General features: G+C 35.3%; 1 protein-coding gene across 1 annotated transcript in view; it reads left to right on the top strand.

Annotated features, from left to right (window-relative positions):
- The window catches only part of KLHL4 (kelch like family member 4), a 37,336-nt gene that overhangs the window by 10,267 nt on the left and 3,198 nt on the right, over window positions 1-23,871 (top strand). Inside the window, exons 2-8 of the mRNA XM_035541716.1 lie at window positions 9,170-9,343; window positions 9,802-9,938; window positions 12,717-12,913; window positions 16,022-16,234; window positions 17,283-17,469; window positions 20,547-20,771; window positions 22,657-22,819. Coding sequence (XP_035397609.1) covers window positions 9,170-9,343; window positions 9,802-9,938; window positions 12,717-12,913; window positions 16,022-16,234; window positions 17,283-17,469; window positions 20,547-20,771; window positions 22,657-22,819 — 1,296 coding nt within the window. The remainder of the gene's footprint in view (window positions 1-9,169; window positions 9,344-9,801; window positions 9,939-12,716; window positions 12,914-16,021; window positions 16,235-17,282; window positions 17,470-20,546; window positions 20,772-22,656; window positions 22,820-23,871) is intronic.

Genomic DNA, 23,871 nt, shown 5'->3' with positions numbered 1-23,871 from the left:
AGTAAAATTATCTGGCAGGACAGCCAACTCAGTCTCTTGACAAATCTTGTCATAGTGGATTTACAAGCAGTGTAAGACAGCTTCCTGGGAAGTTACAGCCTTGCAGTCATGAAGGAGCCAGACTCTTCAATCACAACACAATGAAGCAGTGAGAAAAGCACAGAAAGGAACAAGGATGTAAGTCAGGACTAATTTTTTTTGTCCTCATTTGTTTTTTCATTCACTTAAATGATCCCAAATTCATCTATAAAAGAAATTTAGACTGGTTTAATTCTACAACAGACCAATAAAGTTTCTCAGCATGAAGCTCCCATGAGATGCCACAGATGTGCCAGATGTGCCTCTTACTTCCTCTTTAGAGGAATTCAATATATAGCTCAATTACTAGTTAGCTGTTTAAATTAAAGCTTCCTCACACCATTTCACTTAGCATTACAGTGAATTCAAAACTGAATTTAGCACCATTAGTAGAAGAACCAAGTTAGGACTGGAGGACAGTGTGGCCTGTTAAGATCACACTGTAAAGACCAAGCGCACTAAGGCATGGATATATTTACTAGCAATCTACTGAACTGCTTTTATTCTTCATCTGGGATCTGGAAGTATTGCCTTATATATTTTGAACAGTACTTCAGTCTGATACCCTATCTGTCCATTTTCCAAGGTGTTTTCTTTTAAGTCCATACAATTCCTAAAAATCCTTTATTGTGCCCTGTATATCAAATAATTAAATGAAAAGTCTATTATTTCACTTTCAATGACTATTGCTATGACATTTCATAAATCAGTTGACTGTAAAAACCACAATTTAAAAAAATCTCTTCTAGTAAGTGACTTTCAGCCAATACCATATTTTAAAATAATTTTGAAAAATAACAGTAGAACAGTGGAATTCTTGATTTCTAGACTCCTAACTTGCTCATCTGTTAATTTCTTCAGTAAACTGTTGCAGAGAATTTTCCTATACCCCAAATACTCTTTCTCAAATACAAGACCAATTTCTAGCAGATTATTTGGCTCAAAAGAGGAAAGACTTGCAATATATTAAGGTGATCTGTAAACTCACATCCAGATAGAAAGGCAAGCACATTGTATTTTCTCATGTTTACTTGGTGTGATCTTCTTTCCTATGATCTATCACAGCGGCAGAGTAGAAGGCAATGGTTCTCAAAAGTTAACCCATCTTGTGTCACACAGTCAGAGCTTTGCTTAGGATCTGCATTTCTGCTCTGCCTTTTTGATGCTCCATTTCACATTGAGTAGCTATGCCAGAACTAACTTCTTTAGAAAACACTTCAAAATGACCAATATTTTGTTCCTAATTCTATATAAACAAGTATTTTCATTGGTTAAATACTCTTTTCTGCACAATTCCACCCTCTCCTGATAAATGGCCTCTGGAAAACCTTAGAACACGAAGACGCTAATAGATACGTTTTTACATAAATCTACTTAAAGAATTTTTACTCTCCAGCTGAAATCTTCATTAAATATACTATTACCTCCTTCCGGTATTTCAAATTGCCAAGAGTTATAGGATCCTAACATCACAGAATAAGTTCAATATACTGCTCACAGTAACAATTCCTTCCAGCATGAAGTCAATAGCCAATAGTACAAGTCCAACCAAAGTAGGTGATTTTGGTTTTAATCACTTCCTTGTTGAATCCTCTCTTAATCCTGAAATACAGATGAAAAGAGAGCTATAAACATTTCGTTCATCCTGACTTAGAGAGAAAGAAATATCAACAGCATCTTTGAGACTGATCTGTTAAATATTCTTACAGCACATCTATTTAACAGGACACACTGTCCAAATAGGTATTAAGAATCACAGTTTTTTCCTCACTGCAGTAGCACAGAATACCTTGAATGAAGTACCCAGCAGATCAGGTGATCAGGAAAAAGCTCATAAAATTTTACATGACTGGGGAAATGTCAAGTAAAGCAAAGTAAAATTTAAACCTGTGGTCCCTTCATCAGAAGTGCGGATCATCATGTATTCCTATGTAAGAGAAGCAGAAGTCCTGCTATTGTTTACTTTGAATCTAAATAGCTAAAAGTAGGAAAGAAAAAGATGCAAAAAAATGAAAAGGTCATGGTAAGCACAAGAATAGAGTCCCTTTGCCTTTGATAAAGTCCAAAAAGGAAGTGAGAAGCACGTGTTAATGTAGTATAGTATTGGTTTAAGTTTTCATATATCCAAGATGTCTTAAAAATCTCACAGCAGTATCTGTATCTGATTAGCTGCAAAGTTCAAAGTAATGAGGGCAAGGATTGAGAATTTGTTATTCTCTGGCCTTCCAAAATTCTGTTTGCTGGGATCGGAACCACTTCACATTCACTTTTTTTATATTTGCATTTTATCCACAGGTTCTAAGCTCCCCCTTTGTTCTATTTTTGCTAAAAGTAATGAGAGGGGATAGCATAAAGCACGTCTTCTTCCCCAGAATATCTCCCATCAGGGGTCTTTCTGAAAGGTGCTTAATGAAGTAAAAAACATGGACCTAATTAGTTTCATCTGGCCTTAGTCGTGCTTGGATTTAAACAAAATTTGTTGCCCTTGGCTTGTAATTTTTTTTTATGTCCTCTATAAATAAAAACGCCACCAGCTCATGTCCAGAATTTAGTCATTACTTTTCATTTTGTACATTTTGACAACTTGAGATAATGCCTTCTAGTCACATCATTTTTTGTCCTTTAGGAAGATGCTATTAAATTACCTAAAAATATTATCACTAGCTACACGAAATTTGAGCAAGAAATAAACAGCCTGACTGAATTTCTCATCCAATGCCAATACATTTGGCATTATCAGAACAAAGGTTAATTTTAATATGGTAATATATATATACTCATGTATTTTTACCTGAAACATTTCACTTGGTTAATAATCTCTATTACATAATGGAAATGTACACAACGTTAATTCTCCTGGAGGATAATGATCTTGAATGATGATTTGAGATAGCATTAATTTAAATGATTTGTCTGAGACAGTCACTTCGTCTTTGAATATAGATATATATCTATTATAATAAAACACTCATGGATGTACCCCCAGTGTGCTCTCCAGACTGATTAGATATTGGTACAGCTTCAATTTTTATGAAAGTATCTCATGCTATGGAAATAGGTGTTCTTAAGTCACACCATTATAATATTTATAGTAAAGCTTCATATTCAGATTAATCTGAATCAGGAAGCAAATCATTAGTTTGAAAATCCCTACTATATTACAAATTTTGACACTGGCAGATCATTGTTAAACTGTGTTATCCAATGGCTATCAAATAACAGAAGGAAGAGTTGACGACTTTTGCTTCTACAGTCCTTTCAGTGAATTGAACAATTTGCACTGTCTCACTAGAAACCTCCATGGTCAGCTTATTGCACTCTGGGCATCTCAGAGCTGTGGATTTTGCTCCCAGCAGAGCTGCACTCCTTCAGAGTCTGGTTGGGAAGGCAGCACGGGTGCTGTGAGCAAAACCAGAGGGCAATAGGACACACTGCATGGCTTTGCCCAAACTGTCGTTCTGTGGGAAGAGAAGTGGAGGCCAGTTGGCTCCTTATTTTAATGTCTGTGGAAACTTCTGAATGGTTCTGCAAAAAGTTGCTGAAAATTTTTCAAAACTGAACCCCAAAACTCAGGAACAAAATCTCATAAACACACATTTATACCTGTAATTGCAAACGGAAGAAGTTATTTTAACTAATTCTAACTGAGACGAGTGGCAGTTTCTGTTAAAACTTGCAATAAAAATTATATAAAACAGCCTGTTTTTAGAGCTCCAAGTTCTAAAGTGGGATTGTCAGGACGAAGTTTCAATTTAGATGGGTTAGAAGTCAGCAGTCTCTCTATTAACTTAAGTAATTATAACATTGCAGTTGCTTATTTCTTCCTTTGCTACATCATTTTCTGTTATTCGTTGCACGTTAATGTTACTACAGTCATCAACATGGTACAATCTTCCACATTCTTTTGGATCAAAATTTTTGACGCATACCCTAAAAATCTAATGCAATATTTAGCTGTTATATTTACAAACAGCAAATAATAAAGGACACAATTGCAGTAGAAATATTAAGACAGAGGTTTGGACAACTACTGATTGGCATATTATCAGCAAGCACTTAGTACAGGTGCATCGACTTTAGCATTCTTTTATGCTTTGTTCAGAAATGGCTTCCTAACCGAAATACTTTTCTTATTTATTTCTCAGCCAGCTGATGTAGGGTGTCTCTAACAGTTGCTGGGTTCCTATGATGTGGCATAGGAAAATAGCATCTCTCAGTCTCCAGCCCCACAACATCGTCCAATAGAGAGAGAGTCAGAGCTCAAGCAGCTGACTAGGAAAGAGTCTGCCTATGTGGGGGTTGACTGCAGTTTTCTTGAATAAGCAGAAACAAATGAGTGAAAAAAAAATGATGAGTTGCATTGTAAATATTGCTGCACAAACAAACTGAATTGATGAAGTTGCAGTTTTGTCTAATGCCTTGTCACTACTAAAGCACATCTAATAAACCTCAGAACAGACATCACATTGGTGTTTTAAATTGTGACAAAGTCCTTAGGATGTCTTGTGTCTCTTATTAATGTCTCTAACTGGTATCTAGTTTTCTGTTGATGGCTGGTGTGACCTACCATTCAGAATTAGAGTGACCCAAAATCAAAAGCTGAAAGTGACACTGATAACCGAACTGGATTCCACAAATTTTAGAGCAGGTACACCCAACAAATATCTAACAGGGAAGTGGTCACCATAAAAATATAAATAATAGCCTTATCAAGAACAACAAATTCAAATATTTCATTTCATCACCTGTTTTTTCACGCAATATTATGCATCTAAGCTTCCTAATCGTCAAGTTTTGTTTCTGGTCTTTGGCCATAGGCACACATAATGAGGCACTTTAAGATCATACTGAATTTAAAAAAGGACACAGCAATTAAATAGCAAGTATATTTTATCATGTTATAATTAAATAATGATGAAAAGTGAATTTATCATTTATAAACTGATTAATGAATAGTGCCATATTGATTAATGAAGAGTACTTTATGAAGACAGAAAATTATTTTAACATAATTCAAAAATTTAAAGAACTGTAGAAGACAGGCCTGGAATGAGCCACAAAACTTGTCACATCCATTCCCCTGATCAAAGGAAAGATGAAGTTTTCCCTCCACACCACCATTTCTGAGTAACAGCTTCTTTGGGATCCATTACAATCTAGCTGTTACCTCAACTGTCTTTTCTCGTCCTGTATTTCAGTCAGATAATTACTCGTGCAAGTGTAAGCAGGTTTTTGGAAAGTAAAAATTTGCATGAAGTTCGATAACGCCAAAAGCAAAGATGGCACCTTCAATTTTTAAATTCTGTTCCCCAAAAGTTTCCAACTTGCTATCATATACCAATGTGATGTTTATACCCTATTTCTATCATGTACTTATCTGTAATAAAAATACAGAACAGCATCAGAAGCAGAATTCACCTGCAATGCATTCAGAACATTCTCCTTTGAAGGTGAATCCCCAATAAATTTTTGAGAGCGTCTATAGAAGTTGTTCATATCTCTTACATTTACTACACTTAAAACATGCCATCCAAGCTTGATTTTGAAAATGTCATGTGAAATACTGTCAAAAGTCATCCAAAAGTCAACATGATTTCTGACACCTAATGTTTTTCTCCCAGTAAGCTTTGTTATCTTGTCAGTAAAAAAACTGCTATGACATGATTCGTTCTGAACAGCCATGCTGGCTGGTATTTATTTCCTTGTTACCACCTAGATAGTTAACATTTTTTGATTACTTTTTCAAGTTTTCAGTTTATACGGTCTGCTTGACAATTTAATTTTACTTCTTTTAAGGAATAGCACCGTATTTTCATTATCCTTCACAAATCCTTATGAGAAAACTCTGAATTTATTTCAATTGTCTCTCTACCCAAGAAGAAATTCATACAGCTCAGTTACTTAGAAATCATTTAAGTATAGATTTACTTCCGTTCTCTCCAGGCTAATCCGAGTTCTTAAGTTCTTAATATTAGCGTTAATAATGTTAACACATCTCAGAATCCTCGTCAACACTAACACAAAGATGGCATTAAGCAACTTGAGTTTCTGGTTCTTCAAAACTGTTTAGTAATATTTTTCCCTCCTGACTAACTGGAAAATTAGTTCCTTATTCATCATAGGACTATATATACTTCTGGAAATGTTATTACTATAAATATTATTAATAGACTTCAGATCTTGTTTGTTTAAACTTGTACCCATTTTATAGAAAACAACCAATTCTCTATCTTCTACATGCTTATAAGTAGGTTTACATGAGTTCTCTTAATGTGTTGAGTTCTCCTAGAACAAGATATGACAAGTAAACATATTCAAACTAACACATCTGCAGATAGCTTGCCTATCTTTGTGCTACAGTCCATAGCATCTCTGATTTTACTTCAACATGAAAGCATCAGACTCATTGATATTTTTACTGATTTCTTTCTTCAAGGTACTTTAACCTTCTATATAGTTCACTGCATTTTTTCCTCCCCAGTGCTATATTTTGAAGCTCAATATTTGAGCTGTCTGCATATCAATGATAAGTCATACATGGAGGGAAATAAACAAATATAATGAGAAATGAGAAAAAAAAAGTATCCAGGACTGAACAAAATGATTAGACTTTAAGCTTGTAAATCTTTGCACCACGAAAATGACTGCTCTGCTCACAAATGCATACATACTATAGGAAATTATTTACTTCTAGAAACTGGCCCTGTCCATTTGCAATAGGGATGGGTATTACTCTGGCTGAATTCTGCAAACATCAAGGATAAGCAAGATGTAATATATATTTATATATATTTTTATATATAATATGTAATATATATTTATATATATATATATAACAGTACTAAAGGTGGATATAACAAATCTCACACAAAATGTTTTTTAAAAAATAATTTTCAGGAAAGTGTGAAAGAAAGCTTAAGATGTTAATAGCAAAGCACAAATGTTACAGAGTATGTATTTGGCGTTAAATAGCTGCTGCAAAACTAATGAGCATATAATCCAATTTTGCAGCTTCTTCATTTTCAATGAAGCATTGAGGAAAAACAAACAAAAAGTACAGTCATTAAACTCACTGAGACAAATTAATTTTTGTAAGCTGTAAACTACAAAGGATACACATTATAGGTGAACTTGGTTTGCCCCTTTTTTCTTTTTTTAAAAACAACAACAACAACAAAACAACAAACAAACATTTGAAATTGTAACAAAGCATCAAAAGAAAGCTAGGGAGTTTATTGCATTATTTAGAATATATTAAGATATTTGTCAATATCAATATAATCTGAGATTATCCAGAGAAAAATACGTGTACACAAACTGGGCACATGTGCAATGTGTTTGAGGGTTTGAAATGCATCAGATCTGCTGTTCCCGCATATGCATACACCTCAGGACTGATATACCTCAGTTATACCAGAAATCATGCATCTGTGCAGACTGTCAATGATCTTACACACCCAGTGAGTCTGGCAGAGCCAAGCTGCAGTGACTACACTGTACTCAGGTGCACCTGAAATGCATCAAATGCACTGGGCATCTGAAGGCTTTTGACATACCGGTGCTTCAAAGATGCCATATCGCAAATGGGCTGTAGGATGTCAGTAATTGCAGTACAAAAATCCAAAGACCTTCGAATTGATGGATTTTAAGATGGAAAAAAATATACATACCTGGAAAAACGTAGACATACAATGGTCACGCCAATGCTGATTTAGTTTTGTACCATTCAGAAAGGCACTGACATTCAGTAACTCTCCCATAACGCAGAGGAGACAGAAAACTCTACTGGTCTCAATTCAAGATTACATATAATTTGATTTCTAATTATTCCCCTTCAATCCTGATTAGCTATTTAATGATGTATGATCTTTGAAAGTATACGATCTAATTTATCTCTATTTTCTGATTATATTACTGATTCACCCAATTTTAATTTCTGTATTTTCTAAACTAAATGTTCCATTGTAACATAATCTAATACTCTGCTAGATTTTAATACTTTAATTTCATGAAGAGATTTTATCGCTCCTAATGACTTATGAATATGCATTAACAGTATCAAAGACAATCAATATATTTAGTCAACCAGCTTCCACTATTTCCTAGCTGGTCTTGTGATTTTAAAAAGAGGTGCTTTAGGTTTTAATAATATATACTATTGTACACTGAGAAAACATTTTTCTAAAAAAATTTAACTAAAATAATGTCATGGATTGCAGCATTTTCAAGATATGTGATACAGATGTATATCAACAAATGCATTACTATGTTACTACGAACAGGTTAATATAAAAATATATACTTTTCTAAGAAGATATCAAAAGATTTCAATCTGCATCATGATCCATATTAAAAGGCAGTAAGGAATGATGTTTTAAAAGAACAGAAATCTTGTACAAATATCCATAAAAATTATATAAGTGGGATAGCTAAGAGGATTCCAGAATAGGAGGAGTATAATTATAATGTACATTTCCATGAAAAGGTAAGAAATTAGTTTGTTATTTGCATTCAGGTTCTAAAGGCAATATAATTTTCTGATTTCATCAGCTTTTTGTTTGGTAATTTGTCTACAATTATACGGTAGTTTTAAATTGTATTATGATTCCTTACCATTTAGTAATATAATTTAAAGTATAAAGTACGAAGAGAAATAGAAATAAGACCTGAAGACATACAACATCCAAAATTTCATACCTCAAGATATTTTCAATATTAGTATCACAGGAAAATAAGTTTGTTTTTTCATGTGTCCTGTCCATGCATGATTAGCAGGCCGCATTTATCACACAGCAATGCTGTGCAAACAGTGCACCTGGACACATATCCTGGATATGAAGCAGAAAACTGAGGAGCACAACCTCAGTAAAACAATTTTTTCTTTCATTGACCCTAGAATTTACAAGCAGTCTACAAATGAAAACTTGCAAACACCAAACGGAAACAAATGGAAGAAGGCATAATAAAAGGAGAATCATAAGAGCTTTATAATTGTAAACATTTCTGTAATGCTATTTGAACTAAAATTATGTAAAGAACATAATCAGCGCTTACAACACTGCAGCCATCACACTGCCTCTTTCCCTTACAGGCTATCAACAACCAGCAGCTCACTGCTTGGAATGAACACCAATGGCTCTGATGAGTATTTCCACTCTACAAACCATGCAGAGCAAACTTTCCGCAAAATGGAAAGCTACCTGCAGCAGAAGCAGTTGTGTGATGTTCTTCTCATAGTTGGAGACCAAAAGATTCCAGCTCACAGGTACACATTCCACTTTTGTTTACATGGCTTCAAAGCCTGAAATTTCCAAACACTAGGAAAAGGTATGCCTACCCTGCCTTTTATGAATAAACAGTTACTATAATTAGGACATCAACTAAGATTGGAATAAAATTACGCGATCAGTTTTGTATTCATTATTTCAAATAAAATGAGTCAAATATGACGCACAGATGCTGCCATATTCCTTTCTTGCTGCTGTCAAACTACAGCAAGGTAGAGGTCAGTGAAGATAAACTGCCCAAACAAGCACTATGGAAGAAAATTAGTTTATTAATTACCTTTTAACTTTATTGCTCACTACTGTATGATTCAAATTCTACGCTGAAGGAAATGTTTCTATTGCACACACCATTTATTATATACTAATAGTGAATTTCATGCTTGCTGTTGAGATTATGAAGTAATTTGCAGTCCTCCTAAAATGGTTCTATTTCAAGGCTGGTTCTCAGTGCAGTGTCTGATTATTTTGCTGCCATGTTTACTAATGATGTGCGTGAAGCAAAACAAGAGGAGATCAAGATGGAGGGAGTAGACCCGGATGCCCTGAAAGCTTTGGTTCGCTATGCCTACACAGGTAATTCTTCCTGCGTTACCCACATCAGAGTTGTAAAGGAAGATATAAACTATGCAATGAATACATAATTTTCACTTCTTCCATTTTATACTAGTACATAAATAAATGCGTAGGTCATGCATGCAAGATGCAAGACTTTCTCTAGAGAAGATGAATAAATACTACTGTTTTATTAAAATAATCCATGTTTTGAAGGAAAATAAGTATGGATATGTGATGCTACAATAACTTGTTCTAGAAGATAAAAAAAAGATGTGACAAATGCATATAGGGTATCATCCTTCTCTAACTAGATGTAAATCATTTTAGGAATTTTTATGAGAGAAGAACATATTTTGCCTGTTGCTCACCCCATAGGGTGACACAGGGAAGGGTAGTATGAACTTTCACATCATGGGAAGCTGTAGAAATGGCCTGCCTGATTGACACCTATTTGGCTCACTCAAGGTTCTTGAGCAGGAACAATCAGAAGACACCAGGAATATGGTATCAACGATGAGTAGAACAACTTTTGCCATAAGAAAGTGCCACCATATTCTAAATATATTTACTTATCTTTTGAGAAATTAATGAGATTTTACCCTAATGAAATTCAAATGTTGTATTTTAAAATACCAGAATACTGTGTATATATACATTCCCTACTTTCTTTTCCCCCAACTTTTTAACATTTACCCCAATATTGCTGGATCCAAAATGGTTGAGCCACATAGCCAAAAAGATGAAGTCAGAAAACCGTGAAATTCCTTTCATACTCTATACTGAACAGGGAAAAATGCTGTAGATCATAAACGCTGTGTTACTATATAGCTTTTGAATGGAATAACACAGTTTCCATATGAAGACAGGGAGGTTGGAAGACATACCAAAGGTATATTGTTAAATCATAGGATGGTTTGGATTGGAAGGGACCTTTAAAGATCATCTAGTTTCAACCCCCTGCCATTGCCAGTGATGGCACCCATATATCAGTTTGTATTGGAATTTAAAAGGAGTTAGAATAATTATAATAGTAATGTTTAAATTCAAACAAAGACCCCATTATATGTGCTATAGTTGTATTAGCATAAATGTTAAAAATAGGAGACTTCACTTGCTAGGTCAGGCAGTTTATAAATCTTGACTCGTGTAAAGAGACAAATCTCGAGAAAGATAAGCCATCTGCAACCTAGATTGGAAACAGAAGTTTCTATACACAAAATAGACCCTTTATGTGTTTGTGCGTACAAACAAGAGGATAAACACAGGCAGGAGGGAATTCTGTACAACTTGCATAAAGCCATGATGTTACAGCATTGAATTAGCATATATTACCCAAGGAAATAGATGAGTAGAAGCACAAGAAAGCTGAGAGGTGGGATGCTTATTATCCACATGTATCTAGAAATCATCCCACTTGATTAAATTTCAACTCTTTCAGTTTACTTAAGTAAAAAACAAAACAAAACAAAACAAAAAATATACAAGAACAAAAGCAAATTTGCTACAAAAGCAAATGGCAGACTATAAAATCTATGAAATACTGTAAATTTGCTCATGAAATGAGGATTCCCTCTTTCATACAAGTACATTATATTGCAACCTTTATTTACAAGAACATGTAATGTTTTTGCTATATGCTCTCATTCAGTAATCACACTGTTTGGTATAGTGAAAACCAAATGCAAACATTGCCTGCTTTGGCACCATGCCAGACCTTCCTCATTTCTTGCAGAAATTGGAATGTATTATTCAAGTTACAAAGCAAGGGGCATCAGGAAGAGATGGGACTGTGATAAAAACTGCTATGGAAAACTGAACTTTCCTACTGCCTCTGTCATAGATTTTCAAATAATAGTAACCAAGCCTCTAAACTGAAGGCTACTTTCTTTCAAGATAATGAAATATAAATGTGACTTTCAGAGGAGATGAGAGTTATAACTTCCAGAATTGTTTACATATTCTACTGGAATAAATCAGAACAGAACTTTGGACAAGAAACCTCTTGTAGTTCTACTCTGATGTTAATTTTGACTATAATCTCTCTGTACCATCCTTCTCCATCTGTTAAATGGAGATGGTGTGTGTCATCCCTTCACAGAGAAAGCTGGAAGAGAAATTAATGCTTCTGAGGCAATTGGAATGATAGAATGTTTTGGGGAAAAAAAAAAAGGGTCATTAAAAAAGTCATTAAAAAATCAGTTCATTTTTTCAGAGTAGGCTTTTAATGCTGTGTATCAATTAGGGAATTAAAGTATCCACCAAGCATCAAGAACGTAAGATCTTTTTAAATGAACAACTTCCGATCTATGAACGTAACAAAATTCTCACATCATATAATCATCTCATTAAAATTTTAATGCACAATATATGACAGAAAAAATCAGGTTTCCCTCATGCACTTACTGTTGGCATTTCCTAGCTGTAACTATTGATACTAAAGTTCTTATGTGCAATTAAAACTTATGGTACATTTTTCATTAATTTATATGTGAATTTTGGGAAAAGTTTTTCTCTAATCACATCGTTGTCTTTGTTTCAATGTTTTTTCATGTAAAATCAGATCTAACACTGTTAAATATGTTCCAATCATTATATTCAAAATTCACCAAATCCTTTAAGTCTGTTAAGACAGGTTTAAAGATTCCTTCAATAAAAAAGGAAAATGAGTCTGTGAATCACAGGGCACTTTTCAATTTTTTTTTTCAGAGAAGCAGAAAAAATAGAAACCAGGAAGCTTAAAGTTACAAAGAAAATGACTGAAAACTTGTATTTTTTCCCTATATGTAAATTGCACAGGTATTCTAGAGTTAAAAGAAGACACTATAGAAAGTTTGCTAGCTGCAGCTTGTCTTCTCCAGCTATCCCAGGTCATTGAGGTATGCTGCAACTTCCTCATGAAGCAGCTTCATCCTTCCAACTGCCTGGGGATTCGCTCTTTTGGAGATGCACAGGGCTGCACAGAGCTCCTGAAGGTGGCACACACATACACTATGGTAAGATAAATAACCTAACTGCTTTACGACTATAGTGTTAACAGAGAGCACGAATACTCTCCTGGAAAACATATGGGCTTTGGTGAAGCAGAGCCAGCTGGGGTTTGGGGCTGCTGTGCTCTCCAAGGGTGATACAGTCAGTGGCTGTGCTTCTCCTGCTCTGGCAGGGACAGCTCTGCACAGTCCCTGACCTGAGGACATCTCTGCTCACCTCAGCCTCCAAAGGGAAATTTAAGAACTGTGACTACTACAGAATTATTGGAGGGAGAGAAGGGCACGCTGAGGAAACCAAATGTTCAGTTCTGTTTCCTGTTTCAGAATTTTGCCATACTTATTGAACTTAAATTTGCAGTATGATTTTCATGTATTTCTTCCAAAAAACCCATGCCTTAGTATGGATAATGTCAAGAGAAAAACAGCAACAGTGCATTTATATGTTTTTAATTCAATACAAAGAAAAATCTAAAGCTGATTTCAAGGTGAGGTACACAAAAAAAGCCAAAATAAAGAATGCGTGGGAAAGATCTTGAACGCTAAAAAGAAGCACATCCCTGACTGGAGCATAATCTCCTCTGGCTCAAAGCAAGAAATGAATATTCAGAGCGTGGGAAACAGAGAAGCAAGATAGCTTGCTGTGAAACCAAATCAAGGGATAAATATTCAGGGCAACAAGATGTGCTATAGCATTTTTAAACAAAAAAAGAATGGCAACTGCTACAGCTAAATAGATATAAAAAGGACTACTCGTTAGGAGACACATGGCAGATTTATGCTTGAAATATTAGCGTAGTATGTCAAAACCAGTTTAGAGGCATTCCAGCAAGAGATTGCGTGCTTCCACATGCTGAAGTGAGAGTGGCATTTGCAGAATGAGGGCACCAGTTGTGCTCCCTCCTGTCATACTAATGAATGGTTTGTTTAGCAGCTATCTAGATTCCTTTTATATTTTAAAGTTTGAAAAAGGGCATTTAAGATAGAGGTTCACTCAGCCTCTACATAATAGCATTGTCCTTGCTGCTCCATACCATTATAAGCTCTAAGCCCAAACCAGGAACTTCTCCCTTCTGCTGCCTCTTTTGTTCCACTAGCCCCAGCCATGCGGATATCAACTTTAACCACTTAAAATCCACAGATTTCTGCAAAAATGAGATAAAATCATACGGTTATTAATGTCAGATAACAAGAGGACCTTTTTAATAAGATTTTTTTTTTTTTAATTATTTGAACCCCCCAGTCTTCCCCAGCAATTAGACTTTTACTATTTTTTAAGTCTGTGTGTTAAAGAAATGACAGTTGGGTCTTTAAGAACACTGTCTAATGTGAAGGACCCTGGTGAGACTCAACAGTACTGTGCATATAGGCTTTACACAGTCTTCCTGAAAACAGCTGGGAGCATTTCCACCTCTAGAACGACCTCCCGCATCTTATGTTCAGCACAGATTGAGGATGCTGCAATGATAGAGGACCTTGCATTGTCATAAAACCACCTATCATGTTTGCAGCTGCTAACAATTACACAGAAGAGGAAATTCTGCACCTCTTTGAAATAAGCTTAAAGAAAAATTTCTTTTAACCCCCTGAACTGATTCTCAAAAGACTCTAGAAAGCAAGAGATTGTAACAATGCACACACAAGGTGTTGTAGAAGAGGATAAAGGAAACATTCTAGTTTGATTCATGCCAACCTCAACCACCTGAAAATGTGTACCTTAGGGGAAAGACTATAAAGACAGAGTGTAAATATAGAGACCATCCCAACAAACTGGTAACATTTAAATATTTTCATAAGATAATCAGCTATAAACACCACATCCATTCAATGAAAACAAACACAATGGAAGCCTTCCCTTTCAATTACTTCAGCCATTGATGGTAAGTATTAACAGTTTCCTGCCTAGGATCTTTTCATACAGATAGAGCTTGTTCTGATAAATATCTTGTGCTATATTTGTAACTAAACGTGAACTGGCCTTCCTGTTCCTATTCTCTGAATGTCACAAAATATTAAAGCAGGATGTGCATAACAGAGTAAAGTCAACATACCCTTTAATCACTGATACTTCTATATGTACATTCTTAATTCTCTTGAGAAGAATTACAGAAAGCTGAGACTACTGAAAATAAATAATACAAATATCAGTTACTAAAATTTCTTCATCTGCTCTACTTCAATGTGGTTTCCAAATAAGATACATCTCTTCCAGGTACATAGATGGAAATTAGTATTTCAAATATATACATAAATTCCAAGATGCAGTTCTCTGTAACTTAAAAAAATCTTTTTTTTCTTTGGAATTAACACAATCAAACATACTTCATACTGAATTATCATGACTGAAACTCTATTTCAGTATCAATTCTAATATTGCTTTACTGGACTGTACAATGTAATATTTTTTATGAAAAAAAATTCTTTGATTTTATATTCATGTCTGTTTCTGGAGTTGGCAATTTTTCTCACCAACAGACTAGAGTGAGACCCCTTTCTCAGGACTTGTCCAATTTTCAATTGCCGTAAAAGTACTGTTAGAAAAGCAAGTTTAATTTCCCTAAATTTTCTGCTGCAGACAGTGAAGACCTGTCAACACCTGGAACAGCCTGTCAGAAAAGAACTGCAAGGTTTGAACATGATTCAAAACTTGGAAATCTGATTGTAACACAAGCTATACAAACTAGTTAATTTGAAAGCCCACTTGCCATTCTTAACATATACTGTATATCTTCAAATTGTGTTGCTATTAAGCTGAAGCATTAAGATCATGTTGATGGACAAAACCGCCAGTAGCAAAACCTGACGGGACATACTGACAAGAAGCCTGACAGATGCAGCTGTGAGCATGGTGGTGGTGACAATGATCATTGTCCTTCAGTTCTACAACAGGAAGGTAGAAGAGAAAAAACAAAATTTCCCCTTAAATGATAGAAGGGAATTCAATGATCGTTATGTATTACATGAATATGTATTACATTTCCCTATACCCTAGTGCAAAAAATACAGTATAAATATACAGAAATACAGTATATGCAAAGCCTTAACATTATGTAAGGAAAGGTTACTTCAAGGTGTGAAAATCATGACTGTACTGAAGCCTATTGTTTTTCTTTTCAGGAACACTTCACAGAAGTTATTAAAAACCAGGAATTTCTTTTACTCCCTGCTAATGAGATTGCAAAGCTCCTGTCTAGCGATGACATCAATGTTCCCGATGAAGAAGCCATATTCCAGGCGCTAATGATGTGGGTGAGGCATGATTTGCAAAACCGACAACGAGACCTAGGAATGCTTCTTTCTTATATTAGGCTGCCTCTACTTCCACCTCAGGTATGGAAGTGAGGGGCTAACAGGGGATTTAACTAGCAACTGAAACACTTGCCTCAAGCATCAGTTAGGCAGAAAAAAAAATCTGTACAAAAGTGCTGGTTTGGGCTTCCTTTTTTAAAAACATATTATTATTTTGTTAACTCTATAGGTATGTTTATTATTTGTGAAAAGAGATGAAAACAAGTTGTACAATAGAAATGTAATTATTGGGCTCACAACTGCCTTTATAAACATAGCAGTCTAATGGTATCTCAAAAGTAGAGTGTTTCTTTCCTGGGGAGTATTTTGTCCTCTAATAACACAGCAATTTGATACCATAGGAAGACATTTATTTAGACTTACCAAACCGCAGGACTGATAAGACACAATATTTCTCTCTTATTACTGCAAAAAGTAAACAAAAACAATGGGGTCTAGATTATTGCTGACTATTCTGAGCATTGGCATTACTTGTCCTTTCAGACTGTAAGAGACAGTTCATCAAATAAGTGGCAGAGATGGACATACTGTTTTATAGCAAGCTGACACTGTTGGGTCTGTGTCACAGGGGACTATCTTATCAGAAAAACAGGAGTAGGAACAATACTGTCAGGAATCTACCTTTATTTTATTGATGAGTGAAGCTGCAAGTAATCAACTTCGGGTTAAGCATCAAAATACTATATATATTTATTCTTAAATGTACACCTTGTTTAATATATTCTAATATTAACAGAGATGTCTAGTATTAGGTTTGCTTACACTCACATCAAAAGGACATTTACATTCATAAGGAGAAGTTTGCATTTGCAATTTTAAACTTTTCTAAAAGTTAGAAGAATGTTTTTGGAAAAAAATAAAGCAAAAGACTCACATCTAAACATTTAGTTAGTTAGTTAGTTACTACCCTTATGTTGTTTTACTTGCATTAAAGCAGAATTTACAGCAAAGCTTGGGGAAGAGGTGAACTGAAAATGAGTGTTAGTAGGTACAAATGCTTTAATTGCTAAAGTACATAAAACTTGTAATGATTTAGATATACATAAGATCATCACTTCTCATTTCTTAGTTACTAGCCGATCTAGAAAATAGTCCAATGTTTGCAGACGACCTAGAGTGTCAGAAACTTCTTATGGAGGCTATGAAATACCACCTTCTACCAGAAAGACGGTCCATGATGCAGAGCCCTCGAACTAAGCCCAGAAAGTCTACAGTGGGTGCACTTTATGCTGTAGGCGGTATGGATGCTACTAAAGGTAAGCTTGGATATTTGTTTAATTGTGTTAATTAATTGTATTACAGACACACAGGGAATATATAACAATCTTTGAAGGATTTCTGTTAGGAAAACAGCAATATAAGGATGAAAAAGAGGAAAAAAAAACAGAAAATCTTGCATTTTAGATGTTCTTCCTTCTTGCAAGAATCATGTTTCTCAATGATATACGTACAGCTTGAAGTTCAGACTAAAGAAGTTTGATTTGAACGGTGATTTTAAAATTTAGAGTTTTCTAAGAATTTTTGCATGCAGTTTGGCTTTACAAATCAGTAGAAAAAATAACATTCAAGATATTTCAAGAAATATTTAATGTCATTCTAGTGTGCTCCATTTTTTGACAAAAGTTAGAAGGCTGGAAAAAATTTTTAGGGAAAAGTAAAACCAAAAAGCATTACTGAACTTTTAGCAGCTCTAAACTAAAGTTATCAATATTTTAAAATAAATTTTAAATTGAAAACATTTGCACTTTTTCACAAGTGCAAAATACGTGCATCTTTTTTCAGAACTGTATATAGAATTTTCTTCAAGTTTGTAGTTGAAAGTTAAATCTTATAAATGTATTCAATTTTTTATGATTTGATTTTCACAACTGCAACCAGTTTACAACTTTACAAATGTGACTATTTACTAGGAAGTATATTAAATTATTTTCTATAGGAATCCACTGCTTGGAGCCAAAGAACTGTAATTAGTTTAAAGTCTAGCGACTTGCTGAACAGTATTACTTTTAGCTGTGTGAGTTTACTATTAATAGACTCACAAAGAAGCTAATCCATTTCACAGTTTGGAAAAAGTTGCTGATGACTAATGTTTCCTATACAAGACATCTTGCAGTGCTACCTTACTATCCCATGCAATTAAATTAAATACAAAATACACATTCATCACCATCACAACATGAAGAGAAAACATTCATTCTTATGACAGTTTAACAAAATGAAGTTAAGCCATAGCAACTAGTGTAGTTTAATTAGCAATACTGATTATTTATGAACTATATAAATCAACCAAAAACTCAAGGTTATCTTCAAACTAACTTAACTATTCTTAGAAATAAAAATAAAATTTTCTAATAGGTCTTCACAGTAAAGGTTATACAAAGAAAAGGCTATTTCAGTCAACATCTCTACTTCCTGTTGGTGCCTCTTTTACTTATTACCTTGGAATAAAGCCAATTGTTTGAACTTTTGCCTTTTGATGGTTAAGAACAGCACTTCCTCTCCTCCCTGCTGTCCTCTATATCTCTGACTCATACCTTGAGCCTGTGCTGGATTGCAAGATAAAGGAAACAGCACCTAAGAGACTATGAAGCACTAGAAGAACATCTCTGAGAAGGGAGTAACTACCACCTCTGGCAATACTGTGCCTTCTGTGATAAAGAAAAGAACTCTCTGCGAGTGCCAAGTTTGGCTTTGTGCTTATCTCAGGTGGTATATGAAGTCAAACCTCAACTTCAAATGATCAAGAGAAGATCAAAGAACCACTCTTGGGCTAGTATTTTGAAAAACGTGACTGTGCCTAAACCACATTACCTTTCAAAACCTACTTTCAAACCTCTGTAAAAATTACAGCCTACAGGGTATGAACACACTGTACACCTTAATGTATTTTTCCTGCTTTTTTTTTTTTTTTTTTTTAGTTATGTGAGCTATTTCTTTGATTTCTTTTGAAGCTGAGAACTTTGGGGCACTCATGTATTAGCATAAAATAAATGAGACAGAATCAAAGCAAAGAAGAGCAAACAGACTACCAAAATGGAAAAACAAAACAAAACAAAACAAAAGAATAGCAAAATTCAGTTGTGCAGAATGAAAGAAGACAGGAGAGGGAAAAAGTAGATTTTTTTTCTTTTATTGCTGGTAGATCTGATAGTTTCTTTCCCAGTCTATGCATCTGGAAAGGCATGTAGAGGGGAGAAAAAAAAAAGATATCGAGATAAACTCTTATTTCACTAAGCTCGTTGAGTATAGCAGATGACCTATAGCAGGTTCTACCTGTGAAAACTTCTCTAAAGCAAATGCTACCTTTCTTCTCTGCATTATTGCATGGTTGTTTTGCTGTTAGAAACCATTTATCCACAAACTGCCTATTGTAATTCTCAAAATACTACTTCTCTAGTCTCAAATCCCAGTCAAGGAACAGGCAGGAAATCATCTCTGTTTTTCTCATCTGGTTGCCTTCAGCTGAACTGAATCTAGTGTGTACTGTGTGTGCAACTGGTAATTGCCTCTTCCTACCTCAGTCGTTGCTCAGCCTTCTCCTTGTTGTGCTAAATCAACTCTCACAGGACCAATTACGGCTACAGAGTGACTGTCAGGAGCCAGCACATGTAAAAGTGTCAGTATTAAATGGCAGGGAGTTAGGGCCTTATGAATAGCTGCAGTAAAAACATTACTAGAAGTTCAGTGACCTGGAAGAATTGAAAATACAGCTTCTGTATTACAGCAGACAAGCATTTATTGCACGGCTGCTGCAAAGGTGAACCTCAAGGAAGCTACCTGTGGGAAACAAGTACATACTCACACAGAAGTCAGCCTTCTGCCTGTCTCCATTGTGAAAAGGAAAACATCCAAGCTATTCATGAAGATGCATGCCTAAGTACTAAGACAGATTCATGGATACATTTAGTTTTTGATAGCACTAATGGTTTAAGCACAGGCATGCCTAAAGAGTATATAGTTGTGAGGTACCATACTCATAAAGAATTAAACAAACAAAAACCAACTATCCTCATGGTATTTAAATGACTAACAGTTTTAACTTGTATTCAAATTTCCAGTGTTAAAAAATTAGCTGGCATGTAATTCTGCCTCTTCTTGCCCCTGGTTTATTCCCATATGTTTGACAATTATATATGCATGGAATTAACGCAGCTTTCTCACTAGGTTCACACTTTGTAACTGAAGTTCTCAGTAAAAGATGCAGTAAAAGTCCACACACAGAATTTCAATCTTTTGAAGTTGAATAATATTTTGAGATGGACCAGCTACTGACTACTGGATACTGATCAGTTCATGGCTGTCTTGTATTGTATAATACTTATGTTTTCAACAGGCACAACTACAATTGAAAAATATGACCTTAGGACTAATAGTTGGATACAAATTGGTACCATGAATGGTAGACGATTACAGTTTGGAGTTGCAGTAATTGACAACAAGCTCTATATTGTGGGAGGAAGAGATGGTCTGAAAACTTCTAATATTGTTGAATGTTTCAACCCTATCACCAAAGTTTGGACTATAATGCCTCCTATGTCAACACACAGACATGGCTTAGGTAAGAGGTGCTGCTTCTTTGTAAATGCTTTGGATCACGTACAAGTGATTTCAATTTACACAAATGCTGCTGACATAACTTTCAAAGCATTCAGTAACATGCAGCAACATGTGTAGAAGGTATTTTTCAAAGACAGATTTGCCCTTTGCCATAATTTTATGACAGTGACATTTATTAGTGTTCACCCAACTTGCACTAGACTTCCAGAGTTAATTTTGTTTTTAGGAAATTCCAAATATAAGCAATGGTGAAAATGATTGACTTTTCTAATTCAGTGGCGAAGGTATCTGCTTGCAATACAGTAACAGCCTGATTTATAGTTTTGGAAAATTATGACTAAGTTAAGCCCATGGGTACCTAACACCTCTGAAAATCAGGTCAGATAATTACTCACATAGAAGAAAACATTGCTGTAAGGAAGTAAGTGCAACTTCACTAATTTTAATGTTGTAATTACAAGAGTTTTTAAAGAGCTCTGCCATAGCTTGGTATCTATGGGTCTTTACTGCCCAGTAATCCTTAATATTATTCACAGTGAATGAAATATATGAAATCTCAAGTGCATTGCTGGAACAATGAAAAATAAGGACAAGTTTGACGTTAAGGAGACTATGGGAGGGAATATGACAATTTCTGAATGATTTATTTGCGCAGATCTTATGAGAAAGGCCAGCTTCATTTATGTTAATAGAAAAAGGTATTGGCTCAAAATCATTATAGTAAGTTCAAATGACACAGAATATTTTTATTTTAATGAATAACACAAAAAGACTGATCCAGTTATTCGATAAACCTTAGTTTGTGGCCTATAGTACCTTCTCCACCACTTAGGGGATAAATTATAGTGTTGAGTTCTTTCCAGCTAGTCTGTCAAATTAGCAAAAACAAATAGGAGTAAATAGTAAATGGAAAAAAGACAAAACAGACTGTAGTCTTTATAATTACCAGCTGCAGGGGCATAATTCTACCCAACAAGCAGGTTGCGGAAGTAAAATGAGTGCCCAAAGTTAGCCTTCTAACTATGTATCAGCTCAGTTTGCAAAGCTGCCTTGCGCTTATAGGTCCTATTGGTTTCAGTGTGATTTTGTGGAGAGTAGCACATTTGAAAAAAAAAATCAGGCCATGTATACTTAAGGCTGAAACGTCGGATTCAGACAACTTTTAAGCAGACAGATTCAAACATTTTGCCTTACCTAACAAAGCAAAGAAACGTCAGCAACAGCAGCAGCTTAGCAAAGAGAAGGCACCAAACCCCTTCTTGCTGAGAAAAGGGCAGTAACACAGGATATATCCACAGAGAGCTTTGCAGGGAGAGCCAAGTTCACTCTCCTGTCCCTCAAGGGCAACAAATACAAGCCTACTCTTATCACAAAGTGCATTCCACTTAGAGGCATTAAAATATTATGGTACTGTAGCCTGTAAGGCCAGCCAGATACCCACCCACTCAGGCTTCATGCTGGCAGGATTACAGATCTTCAGCTCAGAGTAAAGGATATGTAGTGTGTTGGACATTTTTTTTTTTCCATTGCCTGGCTCAATCTTTGTTTTTCTTTGATAGAATAGCATTATTTCTCATGTAGGGGCTCAAACTTCATTCAGAACAAGGTCAACAGAACTGGAAGAGAGAAAATTCTGAGAACTTCAGAACTGAAACAACTTTCTTCTGATCTTTAGGCAAAAGATAATGCTTATTCTGAAAAATACTGTATATAAAGTATTTTGTTTATCCTTATTTATTCCGCTAAATGACAAGCCTGCTTTTAGATAGTTTAATACCAGCTGAAATTGCTTATCTGTATACAGGGAATTAAAGCATGAAGTTAATACTTTATTGATCACTGTAATTATTAGATACTGTAATCCGTTCCTAATTCTATCTTCTAAGGAGTAGCAATGCTTGAAGGACCAATGTATGCTGTTGGTGGCCATGATGGATGGAGTTACCTTAATACTGTAGAAAGATGGGACCCTCAAGCACGGCAATGGAATTACGTTGCTAGCATGTCAACGCCCAGAAGCACTGTAGGGGTTGCAGCATTAAATAGCAAGTAGGTCAACAGGAAAAACTGTTGTTTTCTTTGCTTCCTGCCTTGGAAATCCGATTTCTTATATTTTCTTTTCACTCTTGAAGTAATTAAACACCTCAAGAAAACAAAGAGAAAATGTAATGCACAAAAATAAGAAAAAGCTTTTCCTCTGTTTTGTGGTAAATTGTTTTCAAATTTTCAGTCACGTTGTAAACACATTTCAGCCACTTCAAGTTCCAGCAATTTGAGCATATGACAGATGCACAACAGAATTTTTCCTGAAATATAAATTATGGGAGATATTGATCACAGAATCACAGAATTGTAGGGGTTGGAAGGGACCTTGAAAGATCATCGGGTCCAACCCCCCTGCCAAAGCAGGTTCCTTAGAGCAGGCTGCCCAGGTAGGTGTCGAGACGGGCCTTGAATATCTCCAGAGAAGGAGACTCCACAACCTCCCTGGACAGCCTGTTCCAGTGCTCCATCAACTATCTTGAAAAAATATTCCAAGTTCACTTTTACATTTTTAAATCAGTATGTCTAAGGAAGCACCATTTGAAAGAACTTTAACTTCTTCAGCAAATTAGGCTGGTGCTGGAAATATTAAAGCCTGATAAAAGGCCCCCATTTGGTATGTCGGAAAGCATGACTTGAGCCAACCTTCCTTTTTAATGAACTCTGGTTTGGAAGCCTCTTAGCAGTGACAGTTCGTAGGGGCTGGGAACATTACAGACAGTTGTAGGCAGAAAATTGCACTTATTCTGAAACCTTATCACTGGCTCGCCTGTTCACTTCTTGAATGCTGGTGACTTATGAAAGAGAAAGAGTAGAAATAAAGATGTTAGCAAGCAGACAGTTGCAAATGTAAATCTTCACATACAAGCCAGGATTTTTTCATTCAAACAGGACATGATTTTAAACATTAACTAAAAATTCTGAGAGGCAGAACTGTCTGTTCAAGTCCCCGTTGTATCTCAGAGGAAATGTTCTCAGCATAAACTTCACCAGAAACTCCTGTTGCTACCTTCCACAGGGACGTGCAGGAAACCACTTTGTCAAAGAGGAAATCCAGC

The sequence above is a fragment of the Cygnus atratus genome, chromosome 13 (assembly GCF_013377495.2).
Source record: "Cygnus atratus isolate AKBS03 ecotype Queensland, Australia chromosome 13, CAtr_DNAZoo_HiC_assembly, whole genome shotgun sequence".
NCBI classification, from domain to species: Eukaryota; Metazoa; Chordata; class Aves; order Anseriformes; family Anatidae; genus Cygnus; species Cygnus atratus.
This window is presented reverse-complemented; position numbering and strand designations above follow the sequence as displayed.